At 60.1% G+C, this 17,500-nt stretch overlaps 6 protein-coding genes across 6 annotated transcripts, besides 21 other annotated features; all 6 read right to left on the reverse strand.

Moving 5' to 3' along the window:
• Positions 1-52: 52 nt before the first annotated feature.
• Positions 53-88: a sequence feature (A-rich).
• Positions 89-99: 11 nt separating this feature from the next.
• Tco025E_02081 (putative DNA excision repair protein) lies at positions 100-3,441 on the reverse strand (the record flags this gene model as incomplete). The annotated part of the gene is made up of 1 exon (XM_029369016.1): positions 100-3,441. One exon carries the CDS (start codon positions 3,439-3,441, stop codon positions 100-102), a length of 3,342 nt encoding a protein of 1,113 aa, XP_029230883.1.
• A 305-nt stretch (positions 3,442-3,746) lies between these two features.
• Positions 3,747-3,782: a sequence feature (A-rich).
• Positions 3,783-3,858: 76 nt separating this feature from the next.
• Positions 3,859-4,203, reverse strand: Tco025E_02082 (calpain-like cysteine peptidase; the record flags this gene model as incomplete). Its single annotated transcript, XM_029369017.1, has 1 exon — positions 3,859-4,203. One exon carries the CDS (start codon positions 4,201-4,203, stop codon positions 3,859-3,861), a length of 345 nt encoding a protein of 114 aa, XP_029230884.1.
• A 299-nt stretch (positions 4,204-4,502) lies between these two features.
• Tco025E_02083 (uncharacterized protein) lies at positions 4,503-6,650 on the reverse strand (the record flags this gene model as incomplete). The annotated part of the gene is made up of 1 exon (XM_029369018.1): positions 4,503-6,650. One exon carries the CDS (start codon positions 6,648-6,650, stop codon positions 4,503-4,505), a length of 2,148 nt encoding a protein of 715 aa, XP_029230885.1.
• Positions 6,651-7,194: 544 nt separating this feature from the next.
• On the reverse strand, positions 7,195-9,489 carry Tco025E_02084 (uncharacterized protein; the record flags this gene model as incomplete). The annotated part of the gene is made up of 1 exon (XM_029369019.1): positions 7,195-9,489. The coding sequence occupies one exon, from the start codon at positions 9,487-9,489 to the stop codon at positions 7,195-7,197; it is 2,295 nt and encodes a 764-aa protein (XP_029230886.1).
• Positions 9,490-10,021: 532 nt separating this feature from the next.
• Positions 10,022-10,061: a microsatellite.
• Positions 10,062-10,087: 26 nt separating this feature from the next.
• Tco025E_02085 (uncharacterized protein) lies at positions 10,088-11,668 on the reverse strand (the record flags this gene model as incomplete). The annotated part of the gene is made up of 1 exon (XM_029369020.1): positions 10,088-11,668. The coding sequence occupies one exon, from the start codon at positions 11,666-11,668 to the stop codon at positions 10,088-10,090; it is 1,581 nt and encodes a 526-aa protein (XP_029230887.1).
• A 22-nt stretch (positions 11,669-11,690) lies between these two features.
• Positions 11,691-11,730: a sequence feature (GA-rich).
• A 67-nt stretch (positions 11,731-11,797) lies between these two features.
• Positions 11,798-11,821: a microsatellite.
• Positions 11,822-12,246: 425 nt separating this feature from the next.
• Positions 12,247-12,328: a sequence feature (A-rich).
• Positions 12,329-12,499: 171 nt separating this feature from the next.
• Positions 12,500-12,562: a microsatellite.
• Positions 12,563-12,684: 122 nt separating this feature from the next.
• Positions 12,685-12,718: a microsatellite.
• A 772-nt stretch (positions 12,719-13,490) lies between these two features.
• Positions 13,491-13,533: a microsatellite.
• A 233-nt stretch (positions 13,534-13,766) lies between these two features.
• Positions 13,767-13,789: a microsatellite.
• Positions 13,790-14,176: 387 nt separating this feature from the next.
• Positions 14,177-14,197: a sequence feature (A-rich).
• Positions 14,198-14,265: a microsatellite.
• Positions 14,266-14,324: a sequence feature (A-rich).
• A 170-nt stretch (positions 14,325-14,494) lies between these two features.
• Positions 14,495-14,558: a microsatellite.
• A 146-nt stretch (positions 14,559-14,704) lies between these two features.
• Positions 14,705-14,746: a sequence feature (A-rich).
• Positions 14,747-14,776: a microsatellite.
• Positions 14,777-14,792: a sequence feature (A-rich).
• A 56-nt stretch (positions 14,793-14,848) lies between these two features.
• Positions 14,849-14,931: a sequence feature (A-rich).
• Positions 14,932-14,951: 20 nt separating this feature from the next.
• On the reverse strand, positions 14,952-17,135 carry Tco025E_02086 (putative protein phosphatase 2C; the record flags this gene model as incomplete). The annotated part of the gene is made up of 1 exon (XM_029369021.1): positions 14,952-17,135. The coding sequence occupies one exon, from the start codon at positions 17,133-17,135 to the stop codon at positions 14,952-14,954; it is 2,184 nt and encodes a 727-aa protein (XP_029230888.1).
• Positions 17,136-17,183: 48 nt separating this feature from the next.
• Positions 17,184-17,210: a microsatellite.
• An 18-nt stretch (positions 17,211-17,228) lies between these two features.
• Positions 17,229-17,264: a microsatellite.
• Positions 17,265-17,339: 75 nt separating this feature from the next.
• Positions 17,340-17,378: a microsatellite.
• Positions 17,379-17,500: the final 122 nt, after the last annotated feature.

The raw sequence follows: 17,500 nt of genomic DNA on the forward strand, positions 1-17,500 counted from the left end.
AACAGCAGCAGCACCGAAAAACACGCGGGCGGGTTTGTGGGAGGGGGAGATGCAAACAAACAAACAAACACGCAGCAATAGAAACAAAGGCGCATTCCTTCAGTTTACTTTTTCATCTTTTACTTCTTCTGCGGCCCTCGCCCGCATCTCGGCCTGCTGCTGCGCAATGGTGCGGGTGGTGCTTGTCACGCGCTGCATCGTCTGCGCCGCGGAGAGGCGGGCGAGGCGCCGCGCAATCGCGTCTCCGCCCGACACCCGCACCTCCTGCCCGTCCACGAGGTCCTGCAGCAGTGCCGTCTCCGCCTTGTGCGCGGCGGCGGCGGCGGCGGGCGACGACGAAGACGACGACGTTGGCGGCGGCTGCGGGCACGGGGCCCGCACCCGGTAGACGGCAGGCGCCGCCCCCTCCTGCTTTACCCCCGCCGCCTCCTCCTCCGCCTCCTCCGCCTCCAGCAGGGGGGAGATATCCTGCGCCGCGAGGATGTGCTTCTTTCCCGCCGGCACGCGGCTGTCGTACTCCGCGCCGAGGTAGAACGTCTCCGTGAGGCTCTCCTGCTGGTGAAAGAAACGCTGCAGGGCGGGGTTGTGCAGCACCTTCTCCGTCACGTACGTCTTGGCGAGCTGCCGGCGGAGGATCGCCTCCTCCACGGTGCCGCTGGCGATGAGACGGTAGACGCCGACGTCGCGCGTCTGGCCGATGCGCCACGCCCGCTCGCGTGCCTGCTCGTCCGTGACGGGGTTCCAGTCGGGGTCGAACAGCACCACGCGGCTGGCGCCAACCAAATTGACTCCAACGCCGCCCACGCGCGTCGTGAGCAGCGCAGCGACGATGCCGTCGTCTTCGTTGAAGCGGTCCATGAGCTCCTGCCGGTGGTGACTGTTCGTGCTGCCATCCATGCGGATGTACGTGAAGCCCTCCTGCTCGCACATGTTCTCAATGATGTCAAGCGCCATGCGGGTCTGCGAGAACACCAACACCCGCTGCCCCCCGCGCTGCCAGACCGTCAGCAGCTTCTGCAGCGTCTGCAGCTTCCCGCTGCCCGCGTAGTTTACCGGGCGGTTGCTGCGCAGCGAAAGGTGCGTCCCGCGCCGCCGCTTTGCCCTCGCCTCCACCCCATCATTCTCGTCGTCGTCGTCGTCGTCGAAGTATTCGCTGCCGTTCGCCGCCGCCGCCTGCCGCAATCGAAAAATGTCCACGTGGTTGCAAATCTGCCGCAGTTCATTCAGCACGCGGAAGGCCTCAAGACGAATGCCGCCGTGGTTTTGCCGCTGAAACAGCTGAAAGCGTCGTCCAGCGGTGTGCAGGCAGCCACTCGCGTCACGGCCGTCGCGATTCAACCCGCCCATCAGTTGCGTGTCCGTCAAGGTGCTGCTGAACAGCCGCTGCACACGCGCGGAGGTCAGCAGCTCCACGTACGCCTCCAACTGCTCGTCGCTTAAGGGGCAGCGTATGACGCGCTCGTACTTCTGCGGCAGCGCGTGGCTCATGATCTGCCGTTTGAGGCGCCGCAGCAGGTAGGGGGCGATGCGCTCGCGCAGTGCCTGGGCACACTCCACGGCGGTGGCCAACGCGAGGGGGGAGGCGCGAACGTCCTTGCTTGCGTTGATCGGCTCCTCAAACTCCCCCACAAACCTTGTCATGGTGCCAAGCAGGCCAGGCCGGACAAAGTCAAAGAGACACCAAAGCTCTTTCAGGGTGTTTTGAATGGGCGTCCCGGAGAGAATGATACGGTGCGGCGTCGGAAAAGACTTTACCGCGAGTGTCACGGTGGCCTCCGGGTTACTAATTTTATGCCCCTCATCCAATATCACATACTGAAACTTTGCCCTGTGCAGGAGTTGACAGTGTTGCCGCACGGCGGTGTAGGTTGTGAGAAGCACCGCCGGCGTCGCCTGGATGGACTCAACGAGTTTCTCACGACTCATTGTGGTGGCGCTGCTTTCGTGCATGACACATGTCCGGATGTATGGAGCCCATCGGTGCATTTCCGCCACCCACTGCCGCAGCACCGTCAAGGGGGCGACAATCAGGCAGGGACCACGCAGCTGCTGCGCATGATGCAGGGCGTTTAGCGTCGCCGCCACCTGTATCGTCTTCCCAAGGCCCATCTCATCGCCAAGGATGCCGCCTATCCGTTGCGTGTGCAGCTGCAGCATCCAGCTCACACCGTCTCGCTGATGCTCCAGCAAGCGGTTGTAAATGACGGCCGAGAGAGAGATACCAGGCACGAGCGACACAAACGTCTCCTGCCTCCCCTGAGACACGGAGTGAACCTCACCTCCAGTCTCACAGCTAACACCGCCACCGTGCATGATCACCTGCCGCACAACGTCTTCACCGGCGTCCTCATCCTCCTCTTCCATCAGTGCATCAACGTCGATCGCGTTGGCACAAGAGGTGCCGCTTCCATCCTTATCTCCGACTTCCTGCTTTACGGCGAGGGAGCCGGGGCCAGCGCCCACCTCCGCCTTCACCGTGCCAGCGGGGACCGTCGGGGCCAACTGTGAGGCCGCAATGTTTGCAGCAGCCTCCTCCAACCGCTTTCGTTTTAGCTGCCGCGCGTGGAACGCATCGAGGTCGCCGTCATCTGCGTACTTCCTAGACTTTGACCGCACATCTGAGCGCGTCAGAGTGACGCGGTAAAGTGAGGGGAGGATGGCGCCACCCGCGTACTCCGCGGGCGTCATCGTCGTCGCCGCATGACCACCACTACCACCACCACGAGACCGTGGCAGCTCCGCCGCCGCCCCTGATTGCGCCGTCGTCGCAGCAGTTTTGAGGGCCGCACGGGCGCGTAGCGGGAACTTCGTCTCCGGCCGCGTATTACTCACTGCCGTGAGCGGCGACGCGGCAGCCGTGAGGGATGCCAAGGAGGAAGCCACCTGCACGCCAGGCACGCGCCTCGCGGCCGCAGCATGCGCCTCACCCTTGGCACCCGCAGGGGCCACGGAGGCGTTACCGCCGTCGGAGGCACTCGTCGTTCTGCTTCGCTCCGCCGCCGCCGCCGCCGCCGCCTCCGACAGCCGCCTTCGCCGCTTTGCCTCCTCAACCCGCTTGCGCTGTCGCCCCTCCATCTCCACCTGCCAGCGACGCAGCAGCTTTGCGCGGTTCTCCACCTCCCTCTGTGCGTTCGCCAGGCGAAAATGCAGAACGGCGGCGGCGTTTTCCGCCTCTCTCCCCGCCTCCGCGCCCCCGCCCCCCGGCAACACCTGCAGCCCCCCTTTCGGCGCCGCGGCGGCCTGGCGCGGCCTCGCGGCCAACGACTGCAGCTCCGCGACGACGTGCTCCATCTCCTCCAGCGCCTCCCAGCGGCGGCGCAGCTCCGCCTCGTCCACCGCGGCCTCTGCGGCGCCGTGGGCGTCCACTGCCGCCACGACGTCCTCCCGCAGGGCCGACTCCTCCACCCAACTCACCCCCAACTGCGAGAGATCGTCGGCCATGCTTCTGAGCTCTGTCGTCGCAAGACACGCGCCGGATGCAAAGAGACAAAAAAGCGCGAGGGCGGAAACAAAGAGAGAAGCAAGCGCCAAAAAGAACCAACAAACAAATTTTTCCCAAACACCTCTGTCAACAACCGCAACAAACAAGCACACACCGACACGCTCAGACGCAGAGAGTACAGAATCCTTCACACGCACACACCCACACGTGTCAGAAACTTAATGATCTTACGACGAATAACCCTTCCTCGTTTGTCTTTTCCCGCTCCTTGAGGTGCCCACCTGGGCGAACAAAAATTCCTAGTAAGAAACAACCAAAAAAGAAAAAAAAAGAAAAAAAAGGGGACGACTGACCAGAAATAGCCAGCCTCCGGGAGAATTGCGTGCCCGTGACGGCAGCGGCCCAGTGCACCGGGTCTACTTGACAATGGGGTTGGCCTCGAAGTTGAGCTTGTAGCCGTTGGGCTCGCCCCCGACGAACAGCTCCGTCGCGAGAGGAGCGACCTGGACCTCGCATTTGAACTCGCCTGTCTCCTCATCCTTCTCCATCTTTGTCGAGCCCAAAGGCTCCACCTTGCTGTCCTTGCCGAAGGCCGCCTTCACCACCATGTTGTACTCCTTTGTGTCATTGTAGAAGGCCCACTGCTTCTTCTCGTCGTTGACAAGGCGGAAAAGGAGGCCGTTGCCGTTGTCCTTGAAGCACTTGACAACTGTGTTGCCCTCAAACGTGGGGGTGCCGTTCTCGTACTTGACTTCTGTCATTGCTCCTTGGCGAGGGGTATTGTTCTTCTCTTTAACCTATATCTGCGTAATGCGCGCTTTTGGCTTGCCGTGAGATCTGTGACGGGGGTTCCACAAGAGGGGCGGCAAGGAGCAAGAGGGAGAAAAGACACGAGGACAGGAATGGAGCCGGAGCAGCGGTGCCTCTTTACCACCGGCAGGCATTATTAGTTTAAGGCACCCTTTAAGCGTAAAAACTTTTTTTTTTGTGTGTGTGCTGACCCTCATTTCCTTCTTTTATTTTCGTTGCTCCTACCAGTGAAGGGGCCACATGCGGAGAGCTACTCGGCGTCACTCACGCGCATTGTCTTTCGTATTTCGTCGGGGAGCGTCTGCATCGCCGCCTTGTCCTCGTCCTCCAGCTGCTGCCGCTGCACGGGGCCCTCTGGCGCCGTGGCACCGTAGTCCTCTTCGCCCAGCGCCACCGTTGGGGGCATCTGGATGAGCGTCACCAGCGCGTTGCGGCTGTCGAGGCGCAGGGCATCCTTGAACACGACCGTGAAGAAGTGCGGGTAGGGCCGCAGGAGTTCCAAGAGACCCTTGTACTGCAGCCGGATCACCTCCTTCGCGCCGTAGGGGAGCCTGCCGTAGAGGTCAACCATGGCGCGCGGCGCCTGCTGAAGCTCCGCCGCGCACAAAAAGAGAAGCTCCGGCTCGGTGTAGTGTTGCCGCAGGACACCGGGCGGCAGCGGCACACCGGGGCGAATGAGATGCAGACGATGCCGGTAGCGGTACTCAAACACGCGTATTTTTTCTGGCGCCTGTTGAAACATGGAGAGCGGCTTGCCGGGGAGGAACTCTGCCAGGGACGGCGGGAGCGACCGCAGCAGAAAACTGAGCGAGATGGAGCGCTTCTGCGGCACGTAGCGAAGAATGGCGTCCAGCAGGACATCCCGGTCGGCGTATGGGCTGTCCGGGTCCTTCTCCATCGCCATGCGACGGCGTATCTTCTGGGCGGTGCGACGGTTGCGGCTTACGAGCGCCTCCTCCAGCTTGTCTTCGAGCGTCTGCGGCGTTCGCTCCGCGGTGCCCCGCGACGACACGGCCGCGACGAAGGTGTCATCCACCACGCAGAAGACGTCGCCGTGCGCCCGGAGGAAGTTCAGGAGGGTCCCGTAGTACATGATGATCTGCGTCTTGGCGTGGTCGGAGATGCGGTGGGAGGACTGCGCCAGGAGGTCCGCGATGCACACACGCTGCGTGCTGAGCAGCCCCGCCAGCTCCGACACCGCTGCCGGCGTGGGACTGTCGTGGTACGACAAACAAGTCACTGGGGCAACCCAGCACACCGCGCCCTCACCCTCCGGCGTGAAACTGAAGACGTGCTGCATCTGCGCAAAGAAAAGAAGCGTCTTGTACCGTTCCCACGGCAGCAGCGCACGGAGGAGCGGGGCGGGGGCTCCCGTGATAAGCCGGCGCAGCGGCACCCAGCGCGCGAGGGCAGGGAAGAGCCGGTGCAGGGGCCCACAGAGAAAGGGGTCAGGTTGATACTCCCGCCATCGCGCATGCGCCGCCTCGCCTGCGCCGTCACGTGCAAAATCCACCAAACGCTTTCCGCCGTGCAGTCGCACAAATTTCTCGCCTTCCAGCGTCACGATCTCCAGCGTCCCCGTGGCGGCGAATAGTTGCTCAATGTGCGCCGCCGTGTAGCCCTCTGGCAGGGCCGCGAGTAGTTCCTCCATGGGAATGAAGAAGGTTGGCACGTACGGCACAAGCATCTGCGGGGTGAACACGCCGCCTGGCACTTGACCCTTCTTCTTCCTCTTACTTGTCAACGCACGCGGCTCTGGCGGCGGCGGCGGCGGCGTGAAACACGGAAACACCGGTTTAAACACCTCAAGGAGCGACTCTGCCTCACACTGGCTGAAGCGCAGCTGGGACGCACGCACGGCAGCAAAGGCCTTCTCGGCCTCCTCACCACTGCAGGCCTTCACAACGTAAACCCCATCCTCAGAAACGTACACGCCCCAGTGACTAATCCTGTTCGTGGCCTGCAGCCTCCGCAGCCCGTTTGCAAGTGTGCCAAAGCAAGTTCTTAGCCAACGATGTGTGCCCTGATTGCTCTCGCGCGCGGTGAGGTCTACGGTGTCCAGTACCTCACCCAGCTTGGGTGGAAGGTTGCCGTACAACGTGGCGGTCCTTGTCACGCACGGGGCCGTGGCGATAAGCGGCGAAACCAGCTTAAAAAACATCTCCACCGTCGTCAGTTGTGGGCTTCGCGTTCTTCTGCCTCCATCTGAGGCGGGAGGCGTAGCACTTCTACTGGCGCCGCTGCTGCTGCTGCTGCTGAGTGCCCGTGCGGCGGCACAGACGGCTACGTGGCGTGTGGACAGAAAACAACCTACCCGCCTTGCCGCAGTGCGTCCCCCCACGCGCAGCCGCAGTCCTGCCGGCCCCGCACACCAGCGCTGGAGGGCAACGTGGGACATGCACGCCGCGGCGTATGCGCCTGCCCGCGCTGCGTGCCGCTTGTAACGGGAGAGTCTGAACTGCCACGAAGCTTTCCTTGGGATGCGGCGTCCCCACACACACACGCATGAAGGAGACCCCGCCTGGCGACAGAAACGCAACAACAACACCAGACGAAAAAAAAAAAACGATTGACACGGAGTTTACTCCATGCCGCCCCCTACTTCACAGGAGCCGAACGGCGAGAAGGCATCACGCACGACGACCCGGCACACGCAGGCACCCACACACAAATTGGGCAGAGGGAAATAAAAGGAGAGTGCGGGGGAGGGGCGGCGCGGCCCCCCTCAACCAAACAGGAACGCCCCGCACCCCCCTCCTTTTTTTCCCCCCTGTATGCGTGGGCCGCAGCACCACCGCTTGAACGCGAGGGCAGAAGGAGGCAAAAACAACGCAGCAGCGGAGGAAGACAACACAAATCCGCCAGCCAATGGGGGAAAAAAGAAAGAAAAAAAACGAGGAATAAGCCTCTTCCCCACTTTTTTTTTTATCCTCCCCTTTCAATTACATCTCGGCAGCCGCCTCGCTCGCCAATTTTTTTAGTGACGCCTCCAGCACGCCGCACTTCCCCGCAAAGCGACGCAGAATGACGTTCTGCGTGTACAGCACGCGTGCCTCACACAGAAGCTGCTGCACCTCCGCACTGTCGTCGCACAGAGCCCGGTGATCCTCCCAGAGGTGCTTTTCTAGTTCCAGCTCCACCCCCAGATGCAGCCGCGGCACCGTGGGAGGCAAACTCAGTAGCAGCGCCTCTGCAAAATTACTGAGCGCCCGATTTGCCACCGTACTGCCACCGCCGGTCGGTTTATTGTTGGGTCCAACGACAGGGGGCGGGAGAAACCATCCCGCCTGCACGCAGAGCCGTAGTCGTTCACACTGGAGCGGGATGCGGGAGACCTCTTCCTGCACACCCTGGTAACTGTCCTCCCCCATGGCGTCCAACGCAGACTGGTGCTGCTGTTGCGCTTTGCGGCCCTTCGCCAACCCTCTCGGTCTGTCAGATGCAGACCGCCTCCCTAGAGATCTTCCACCTTTCGCGCGACAGACTTCCTCGTCCTGTTGAACAGCAGCCGCAGTGCCATTCGTCAACACCCGCAGCTTGTCAAACAGCACCGCTGCCTGGCTAGACACGCGCTGTTCCGCCATGACTGCCCTAAAGTAAGGCACATTCATCGTTGCTTCGTGCGTGAGGAACTCACGCAGTCGTCTGCGGCGCGACTGCTCCAGCAGCCCATCGTACCAGAAGGGCGACGCCGGAGGTGGTGGGAACGACGACGGGAAAAGCGACACGTCCGCCTTACCGCCGTTTCCCTTACACGCAGCCTGACTGATCGGCCGCCGTGACGGCGCTGGCGACGCGGAGTACGCGGTGGAGGACTCCACACATCGCTGCATCACCTCAGCTCTGTGCCTGGCAAGCATGCTCGCCTCCTCGGCCGCTTCCTCGTGCGGCGACGGCACGGGGTCGGCGCCTCCGCTGAGCTCCTGATACCTTTGCGTGAGCCACTCCTGCCGCCGCCGCCGGGCCACCAGCACCGGGTGCTTCTCCATTAGCGAGATGAGTGGGTGGGTTGACGCCGGGGCGCGCTCTCCCGTCGGACTCACGCCCACCGCCACACGCTTGTGGGGCTTCGAGCTGCAGGAGGGCGACAGGGCGGCGCCACCGCCGGCCTTCGCGCCCTCCTCGTCCTCCAGGGCCTCCTGCAGGCGCCGCAGCCGGTGGCACAACACCGCCTCCGAGACGAGTTTGTATCGCTCCATCAACACCTCCACGGGCGGGGCGGCGTGCGTGGAGGTCGCCATACTTCCCGCCGGCGTGTCGCGGGCGCACGTGTAGCGCCACCGGTCGGCGACCACCGCGAAGTTGCCAAACTGCTCGTAGAGCGCCAGCAGCTTGCACGTGGACGCGAAGTCAAACCTCCAACGCTCCGTACCGGCGTCGTTGGCGCCCTCGTGCGAGAGCACAGCTGGTTGGTACGCGTCACCGCCCAGTCCCATCGCCGCGTACTCCTCGGCGGAGACGGTAAGAAATGCAAAGGGCGAGGGCTCGGTCGAGGCATGGAGGACGGAAAGTTCCACCTCCGGAGGGACAGATAGGTGCTGCGCCGCCAACCACGAACCTGGAAGATCCACGCGCCCGCAACGACAATCACCGCCGCCACCGCCGCAGTGGCCATCAGTTTCCCTGTCTTCCTCCTTTTCTGCCAGCGCCGCAGACATGAGGGCATTCTCTACGAGTAACGCATCCGCCCGCACCCAGCGATAGCCAGAGGCGCCAACCCGCGGCAACCCCGCTGGCGACGAGGCACATGGACCCGCTGTGTCCCTCGACTGCGGCGCTACGGCGACAAGGCGCCGCTGGACAAGGGACCAGCGGTGCATGGGCGGGACCACCGCACCAAGGGCCACACCTTCACCGTTTACTGCCTCGGCTGTTCCTCCGCCAGACGCCGCGGTGGGCAGCACGACACCGAACATGTCGGGTAACGCAGGTAGTTTGTGTGTGCCTGCCCCACCTGCCCCGCCGCCGCTGCCGCCCGCCAACGCATCCATGGAACGTTGGCCTACCGCGAGGGTCTGCTCAAGGTGGTGCATTTCCTCCGCGCTGCTAAAAAAACGATGATTGTGCATGAGCTTCGCCGCCTCGCCTTTTAGGCCCTTCAAACGTTTCCCATTGCGGTCGTAAAGAAACGAGTCCCGCGCGCGCTTCTGACGGGTCACCGAGGCAGCAGAAGTCGTGGTGCCGGGATCAGGAGCCAGCGGCTGCAGGATGGAGGACGCCAAGCACTGCCGCTCCATTGGACTACCCGCCCCCCCTTTTCTTTAGTATTCCCAAATTCACCACCGCTCCCCGCCCCCCGCCGCTCAACAGGACCTTGCCGCCGTGTTTTCAACGCAGGTGCGGGCACACGAGTAGCCAGGGAAAAGAGAGAGGAAGAGGGAGAGAACGAGAACGAGAACGAAGGCGCGTGGAGGGACGCGTCACACAAGTGCCCGCACGCACGTACAAAGGGTAACCACCGTTCACTTTTTGCTCCACAATACACGTATATATATATTTACACACACACGTATGCGCAGATATTATGTTCCACACCTCCTTCCCCCGGCCCCGGTTCCCAGAGAAATTGAGGGAGAAAGAAAAGGCAGCGGCCCCCCACACGCAGCGACAGGGCCAAGAAAAAAAAAGGAGGGACGGGGGAAGTGGGGAACCAATGAAAAGGAAAACAAAAAAACAAAATCGAAATAACAACAAAGGGGAAAAAGTGGCAGAACATAACACACACGGGGGGCGGACCCAAAGAGAGGGAGAGCGCAGGAACAAAATCGGCCTGCCGCCTGCCGCCTTCCCCCTTTTCCATTCTTCCTTCTTCCAGCAGCCACCAGGTTGTGCAGTTTACGCGCGACGCGCGAACTTCTTCGGTGGCTCGCTCTCCAGGCTCGTCGAGCTGCCCTGCGAGTGTGCGAGGGAGGCGCGGGCAGAGGATGGCCGCTTTAGCATGCTGCTTGCTGCTTTGTGCAGCAGCTGGGAGGCCACCCTCTGCGGGCTTGTGTCCATCAGCAGCAGCTCCGGCGATCGCGTGGAGGCGGGCGGTCGCTGCGCCCCCGCCGTGTCATCCTCCACGGCGTCCTCGTCGACTGTCGCCATGAACTCATCCGGCACGGACGCAAAGGAGAAGTCCTGAGTCTTGCGCCAAGCCATGAATCGCTGCACCATGCGATCCTCCTCACTCACCGGCGGTGAAGCCGTCTCCCGCGTCGCCGTGTCATCGGTAGGCGCCTCCGTCGCATTCTTCTTTGCATCTCCGCCACCAGCGGTGCCCGCCTCGCCATCCTGCTCAATCTGATACCTGCGGGCCAGCTGGGCACGCACCTCGTCATCAACGATCCACAACCCGCCAGACTCCAGCAAATTTCCTCTACGATCAAGACGCTTCTCATTGGCAATCCCACGCAGTCGATCGAGCTTGTTCCGCTCATAGTTCTTTAACGTAATTTGTGCGATCTTTGTCATGTACGCACTTCTATTGTCGTCGCTTACGTAGGCGTAGAAACTCTCGGCGTCGCGCTTACTCTCCTCCCAGCGTTGCAGCACCTCCTGCGAAAGCAGCGGCGAGGACTCCAGTGGCGTGCCGGGCGGCAGCGGCGTGGCGGTGAGGTCGGCAAGCGAGCTTCCGCTGCCCCAGAGTCCCTGCGGCTGTGCAGGGCTTTGCGGTGTGGCCGGGGAGTTGGCGCGGCCACTGAAGCTCAGCTGCGTCGAACTGCGCCGCTCCATTGCGGTGGCGGTGTGCCCCGTCACGTGTCGACTGGACGCAATGCCAAGCTCGGTCTCCAGCCGCATGTTATGCAGCGACGTCACGGTGAGCCGAATCGGGGCGCTGCAGGCACCCACGCGGCCCATGCGTTCATTCTGCTCCCGCATCGCCTCCACCTCCTCCGGCGTCCAGCGGTGATTGACGATGTGCGTCTGGCGAAACGCCCGCATTTCCGCCATTTCCCTTGCAGTGGGCAGTTGCGCCCGCGCGGTGACCCCCGTCACGTCGTCGGCGTCCGCCTCCCCTTCCCGCCGGGCCCCCGCCCGCAGCTGCGACTCGGCCCGACGGGCGCAGTAGTCCATCACCTCCGCCGCCGTCGGCAGCTTGCTGGAGAGGCGCGGGAGCTCCACACACTTGTCCTCTCCCTCCACACGCAGCGCGATGAAAAAAAACTTCTCCTTCCACGACAGCGGGGCCACCGTCGGCGGCGGCGGCGTCGTGGTGGCGGCGTCGGCGTCGGCGGTGCGCGGTGGGCGGCGGTCCACCACCTCCAACAGGCGGGACCAGCGGTGCTGCGAGGGGTCGTCTTTGCTCGCGCGGTAGCGCACGAAGAAGTGCAGCGGGAACTCGTTGAGGCACCGCTTAAAGTACGGCGCGTCCCCGTACTCGTACACAAACGGCGACTTGAGCGTGAGTGTCGCAAGCTCCTCCGTCGACAGCATCCTTCGCCTCGCCTCCACTTCCACAGGGACAGACAGAGAGAGAGAGAGAGAGAGCCAGCGAGGCAAGACACCCACAGGCAGCCTATTTGTTTCTATAGGAATGTATACGCCCGTATGCACGTACTAACTACACACACACACACACACACACACTGTGAGAGGGATAAATGCGGGTGCGGGTGCGGGTGGCGAAGCCCCTCCTCCCCAAGTAACAACGGGGAAACCAGAGGCGGCCGGCCGGACTGCGTTCCCTTGCACGGTAGTCCCTCCCCCCTCCCCGCCCAGCGGATCGCTCCCTACACCCTTTACTTATTTCTTTCTTTTGTCGCTTTTTCACTCCTGCGGCTTTTCCTCGGCGCTGCGCGGCCCACGAAGAGGGAAGACACAGAGGGAGACAGAGCTCGTCTGCACGTGCGCACGCGTGTGTGTCTGGGCACAGAGACCGCGGGGCGGCGGAGGAAGTCTCGCGGACACGGCGCTTCCCCGGGCCCGCGGGGCGGACCCGGAGGCCCGCACACGCAGCAGAGGCCGGCAGCACGCGAAAAGTACAAACAAAGTACACAGCGGAAGAAAGGGGGCAAAACAAAAAAAAACAACAACAACAACAAAACAGAAACAAAACAAAACAAAAGAAAAAAGGGGAAACAACAACGACAACAACAAAGGAGGAAAGGGCAGATTCAAGATAACAACAAATACCTCGACACGAACGCCGCCCGTTCGCCGCCCAGAAAGCGCCCCGCACAGCACCCACACTTCACACATCGCCTTCGCTCGTGTTCCTCGCCTCGGTGCTCACCCAATCACGGCACTGCCGCCAGAGGCGGGAGCACAACAACAACAACAAAAAAACGGAAAATCATAAAAGAAAAACCCAAGACACGACACAACAACTCGGAGAACGCGAAAAACAGAACAAAACAGGGGGGTGGGGGGAACACGTGGGTCTTAAGAATGCACGCGGCAAGGTCTAAGTGGGTGGTGTGTGATATTGTGCCACAACGAAGGCAGATGTGTATATACATACATGCATACATACATATATATATATGCATTCATCTCTCTCTATATGCGCGTATACGGGAAGATGGGCGTAGATAAGATGAAATACAATTTTGGCACGCCTTTACGTCTCTGTCCCTGTATTTCGTTTTCATTCTCCTTCGTGCTGCTGGTTGCCTCCTCCAACCCACACTCTTTCCTCTCACGCTCCTCGCTCTCCCTCCCTCAAAGCAACACTGACGTTTGCATTCACTCACTCCTTTTACATCCTCCTCCTTTTTTCTCTTTCCTTCTCTCTCTCTCTTTTTTTTCCGCCATTCTCTTCGCTTCTGTTTCTGCCGCCTCCCTGCACGGCGGTCGCTCTAGCGCGTGTGTTATATGCGGCCGCGCAGGCGCCGGCCCCCCACGGCCTCGGCGACAGGTGCACAGACACACACGGAAGGACGACCGAGCGCCACGGAACGCGGGCGAAGGAAAGATACACGCCGCGCTGCACCACAGCCACACTGCGTGCCCCCACGCAAATCGTTTTTTTCCCCCTTCTCCGGCACTTTCCCCTTCATTCGATTCCCGCGCGCGCGCCCTCCCTCCGTCTTTACAGTCGTACAGCAGTGAGAGCGAGCCCCCCGTCCCCCGCCCGCCGCTTCACTCCGACGCCGTTACTGGCGTGCTTCCTCGGCCCCCCTCCCCCCACTCACGCGGCTGGGCGCCTCAAGAGCGGCGACGGGCAGACCGCGCGGAGGCGTGCGTGGGGGACGGCGGGCGGGGGAGAGAAAAGGGGGCGGGCGCCACACAAACGGCGGCGCCTCAATGACAGATGCACACACACACACACACAACAAAAACACACACACACGCACACAAACAGAAAGGCAGACACGCGCAAAACACAAACAAACAAATAACCAAAAACACCAGCAACAACACCGAAGTAAACGAGGAGGAGAGGGAAGAGGGGAAAAGGTAAGCAATTAGGAACATGAGCAAATAAAAAACAAAATAAAGTGGATCAACCGCACAAGCACAATACAAATGAACAAACAAACGAAGAAGAAGGCCGACGAGAAGCCGTTTCCTCGACATTGACACACGCCCGCTTTCTCTCACTCTCTCTCTCTCCTTATCATTTCGCAGCTTCCTGCCCTTGTCCCTCGCCCTCTCACGTCTCCGCCCCAACGGCGACAAAGCCAAGGAATGAGCCAGCGAGAGGGGAGACCAACAAGTCAGGGAAGCCCCCCCCACACACACACAGAGAGAGAGAGAAAGTAATATGAGTAGATGCTGTCAAGTAGGGAGAAGCATGCCTTCTTTTCGTCCTTGGCGGCTGTCGTCCATTTCCCTCTTTTTCATGGAGATTGGTTTACATCACATCACACACAGCGTGGATGGTAGAGACCTGCAGTCACGAAGACCAGGAAGTGATAAAAGGCGAAGGTACAGCTAGTATGTATAGAAGTAAATATTTACATAGCCTCATACTCACTCACATCGCATCTAAACCGATGAAAAAAGAAAAGAAAAGAAAACCACACACACACACACACACACACACACACACACACACAGACACACACACACACAGACACACACACACAGACAGACATTCACACACAGATAGAGAGAGAGAGAAGAAAGAAAAAAACAAGAAGAAGAGTAAAAGGACAGCCCCAAAAACGACGACGCCGACGACGGCAACAACAAAAGATTCATTTGCACGTGCAACTGGGAGCAGTGGGTGTGCCTGCAAATATGGACATCGTCGTTTTTTTTTGTTATTTATATTCACTTTAGTTTATAGCCGTCCCGGCCCCCGTCTCAGATAAACTTCTCTTGATTTTTTCTTCCTTTTCTTTTCTTTTATTTTGCTTCCCAAATTTCTTTCCTCTTCCCAGCCCACCCCGTGTGGCGGAACGAGACAACCACGCACACCATTACGCATTACATACGTGCAACATATACGCACAAATAACGCACGTAAGCGGTGCACGTGTAGTACTGGCGGCACGCAGTGGACCCGGCAAGTGACTCACATGCAAGCAGGGACAGAAACAAACAAGGAGACAGAAAAACAAAACAAGAGAGAAAGAGAGAGAGAGAGAGCGAAGAAAAAAAAAAGGGACAGTTAGAAGGGAGCGTTGTCCTGCCGCCATGCGTTCTCTCATCCAGAGTTTCCCACGGAAAAAAGAAAAAAAAAGAAGAAAAAAAAGGAGTAAAAAAAAGAACCAAAACAAACAAACGAAAAAAAAAAGAAAGAAAAAAAACGCATGCTAAACATTTTTCATCACCATATAGAGCGACCGCGTCCTTGCCACGAGGAGACTGAGCCAAACAGTGCATGCCTCGTCCCCGGTGCCCCGCGGGCCGTGTGCGAGCCTCCGTCAAACAGCGAGCTACCGAATGGGGGTCCTCGACTCGGGGCGCTGAGGCGCGGCGACACGGCCTGGGCGGGGAGGGGGGCCGCGACCGCGCCCACGGGACGGTCAAACCCCGCCACCACTTCGGCCACGTCGTGGAAAAACAACAACATCACCGAGACGTTGTCCGTGCTGCCGCGATCCACGGCGAACTCTGCGAGCTTTTGGCAACAATTGTTAAGCGCACGCTTCGTGGCCTCCGGCGAGGAACCCACATCTGGCGTGTAACTTAAGAAGTCTCGCACGAATTGTGTGGCCTCCTCGTTTTCTACTACATCCCACAACCCATCACAGGCCAGCAAGAGAAATTTGCTGGAATCGGTCAAGTTGATTTGGCGAACATCGGCCACATTCGACACCATTAGTTCCCGGTTTGCAATGAATCTATTGCCGTTGAACTTAAATTCGTAGTCCCCTAAGGCACGACTCACGGCAAGTATGCCACACACCCTACCAAACTGGACAAACCCGCCACACTGAAGAATACGTGTATGCTCTCTTTTGGTGGTGGGCTTGTGATCCTCGCTCATGGGGATGGTTGTGTTACCATCGTACAGCACCGCCCTGGCATCGCCCAAACAGGCCACGTACAGCATTCGCCCATGGACGGCGGCGGCAATAAGCGTGGAGCCACCACCACTGCCGCAACTAGCACCAGTTCCACCACATGTGCCTTTGCCTAGGGCATGAAAAATGGCTCGATCTGCCTGTATAATAGATTCTACAAAAGCTAATGCATTGTTCTCACCAAGGGCTGAGTGAGCGATAAAGTTATCCGGTACATGCTTTGACGCCAACTCAGCCACCCGACGACCACAGTGACCATCAAGAATGCCAAGCAAGGACACCGGCTGCCCCGCCGCTACAGCTGCATTCAACCGCAAAAAGTGTTCATCCTCCATTGTTGGACGCAGTCCCTGAAGACTACCCACGCCAACTGTGAGTTTGATGGGGGAGTTAAAAGTCTTCCCTGTACTAGCCACGACTCGAAAGTCGTATTGAAGAATATTGCTTTTGTTGGCGCCGTCTTCGGGGGCACCAGCGGACAATTTACCACCATTTGCCATTGTACCACCTTGACTGCCGTAACGCGAGGGAGCGGCACTTGGCTCCGACGCCATCCGCGGAGACGATGTTGGCGGTGGTAAGGCTAATTGCTCCAGCTTCACAGGCGCCAGCGCAAACGGTGACGACGTGTCCTTGCCCCACCGCGTCCCTCCCTCATCTGGCTCAGAGGAGGCCCGCCGTGTGCCTACACCGTTAAGGACGTGCGTGGTAGCAAATGGATCCACGGTGTCATGTGAAAGCCTATTGCCTTGACGCAAGGGCACAGGTGCGATCTCCAAGACGTTTTTAGGCTTAGAAAACGCACCTGGGGGTCGCGGTGGCACCGGCGACAGCTGCTGGTTGCCATTAGCGTTCAGGGCAAACTGGATCGGACGCACGCTGAACTTCGGACCCCCGCTTCCTGGTGGGTGCGGCCGGTACTGCCCGCCATCGCCGCCGCCACCTCCCTGATTTGCCAGAACGCGCGACGACGGTGGTCCTGAAAACACCTTCCGTGTGGCACCGCCGTTGCCTGCGCGGTCTACACCCATGAGAAGCGACCCCCCAAAGACGGCCGCCACATTCTCACTGGAGTTCCGCTTCGTACTAGCCTTCAACTGCATGCGTCGCCCTACGGGCCCACGGCCGTTTCCACTACGCATTACCCCGCCAGCGGTGGGACTAACACTCTCTTCCTCCTGTCCAGGGGAGATATTGCCGCTGCTGCCGTTGCGAGGGCCGGGTTCGTCGTTTTTGCCCTGTGCAACGCTCCCCGCAAAAAGCGAATTGGTAGTCTGATACGGCAACGCGCCTCCGCGTTGCGAGTTGAGCGCTAAAGGATTGCCACTGCCACGTCGGGCGTAGTTGCGCGGAGGGACGGGCCTAGGCACACTGGGAATGGCACCACGCGACGTCTGATCCCCCGTCCCCGCCTCGTTTCTGCGCAACGCCGTGGGTTTCGCCCCTCCCCTGTTGGAAGCAAGCGGTGGCTTTCTAACTGACATGCACGCCACAGTCAGTCTTCCTCAGGAGGATGCCCCAACGCCACCACGGAGAGAGAGAGAGAGAGAAAGGGGGAGGAATATGAGTGGGACAAATCTTTTTTTTCTTATTGTTCTTGTTCTTCCTTCCTCCCTGCCCTGCTTCTCAGTGAATCACCCTTGTGGTCTCCTGTTCCCTGTGCCTGCCGCTCAATCCTCTCCCCTTCCTGTTTTTTTTGCTTCCGTTCTGTTTTGTTTCCTTTTTTTGCTCGCTCCCACCTTCGCTCCTCCCCCTGAATGGACGTGTAGTTGCCGAGTCAGTCAGCGACGGCGTGAGAGAGAGAGGGGAAAACGGGGTTGTATGCTGCGGTATGTATATATATATACTG

This window comes from Trypanosoma conorhini (genome assembly GCF_003719485.1).
Source record: "Trypanosoma conorhini strain 025E chromosome Unknown Tco_14.4_contig_00077, whole genome shotgun sequence".
NCBI lineage: Eukaryota > Euglenozoa > Kinetoplastea > Trypanosomatida > Trypanosomatidae > Trypanosoma > Trypanosoma conorhini.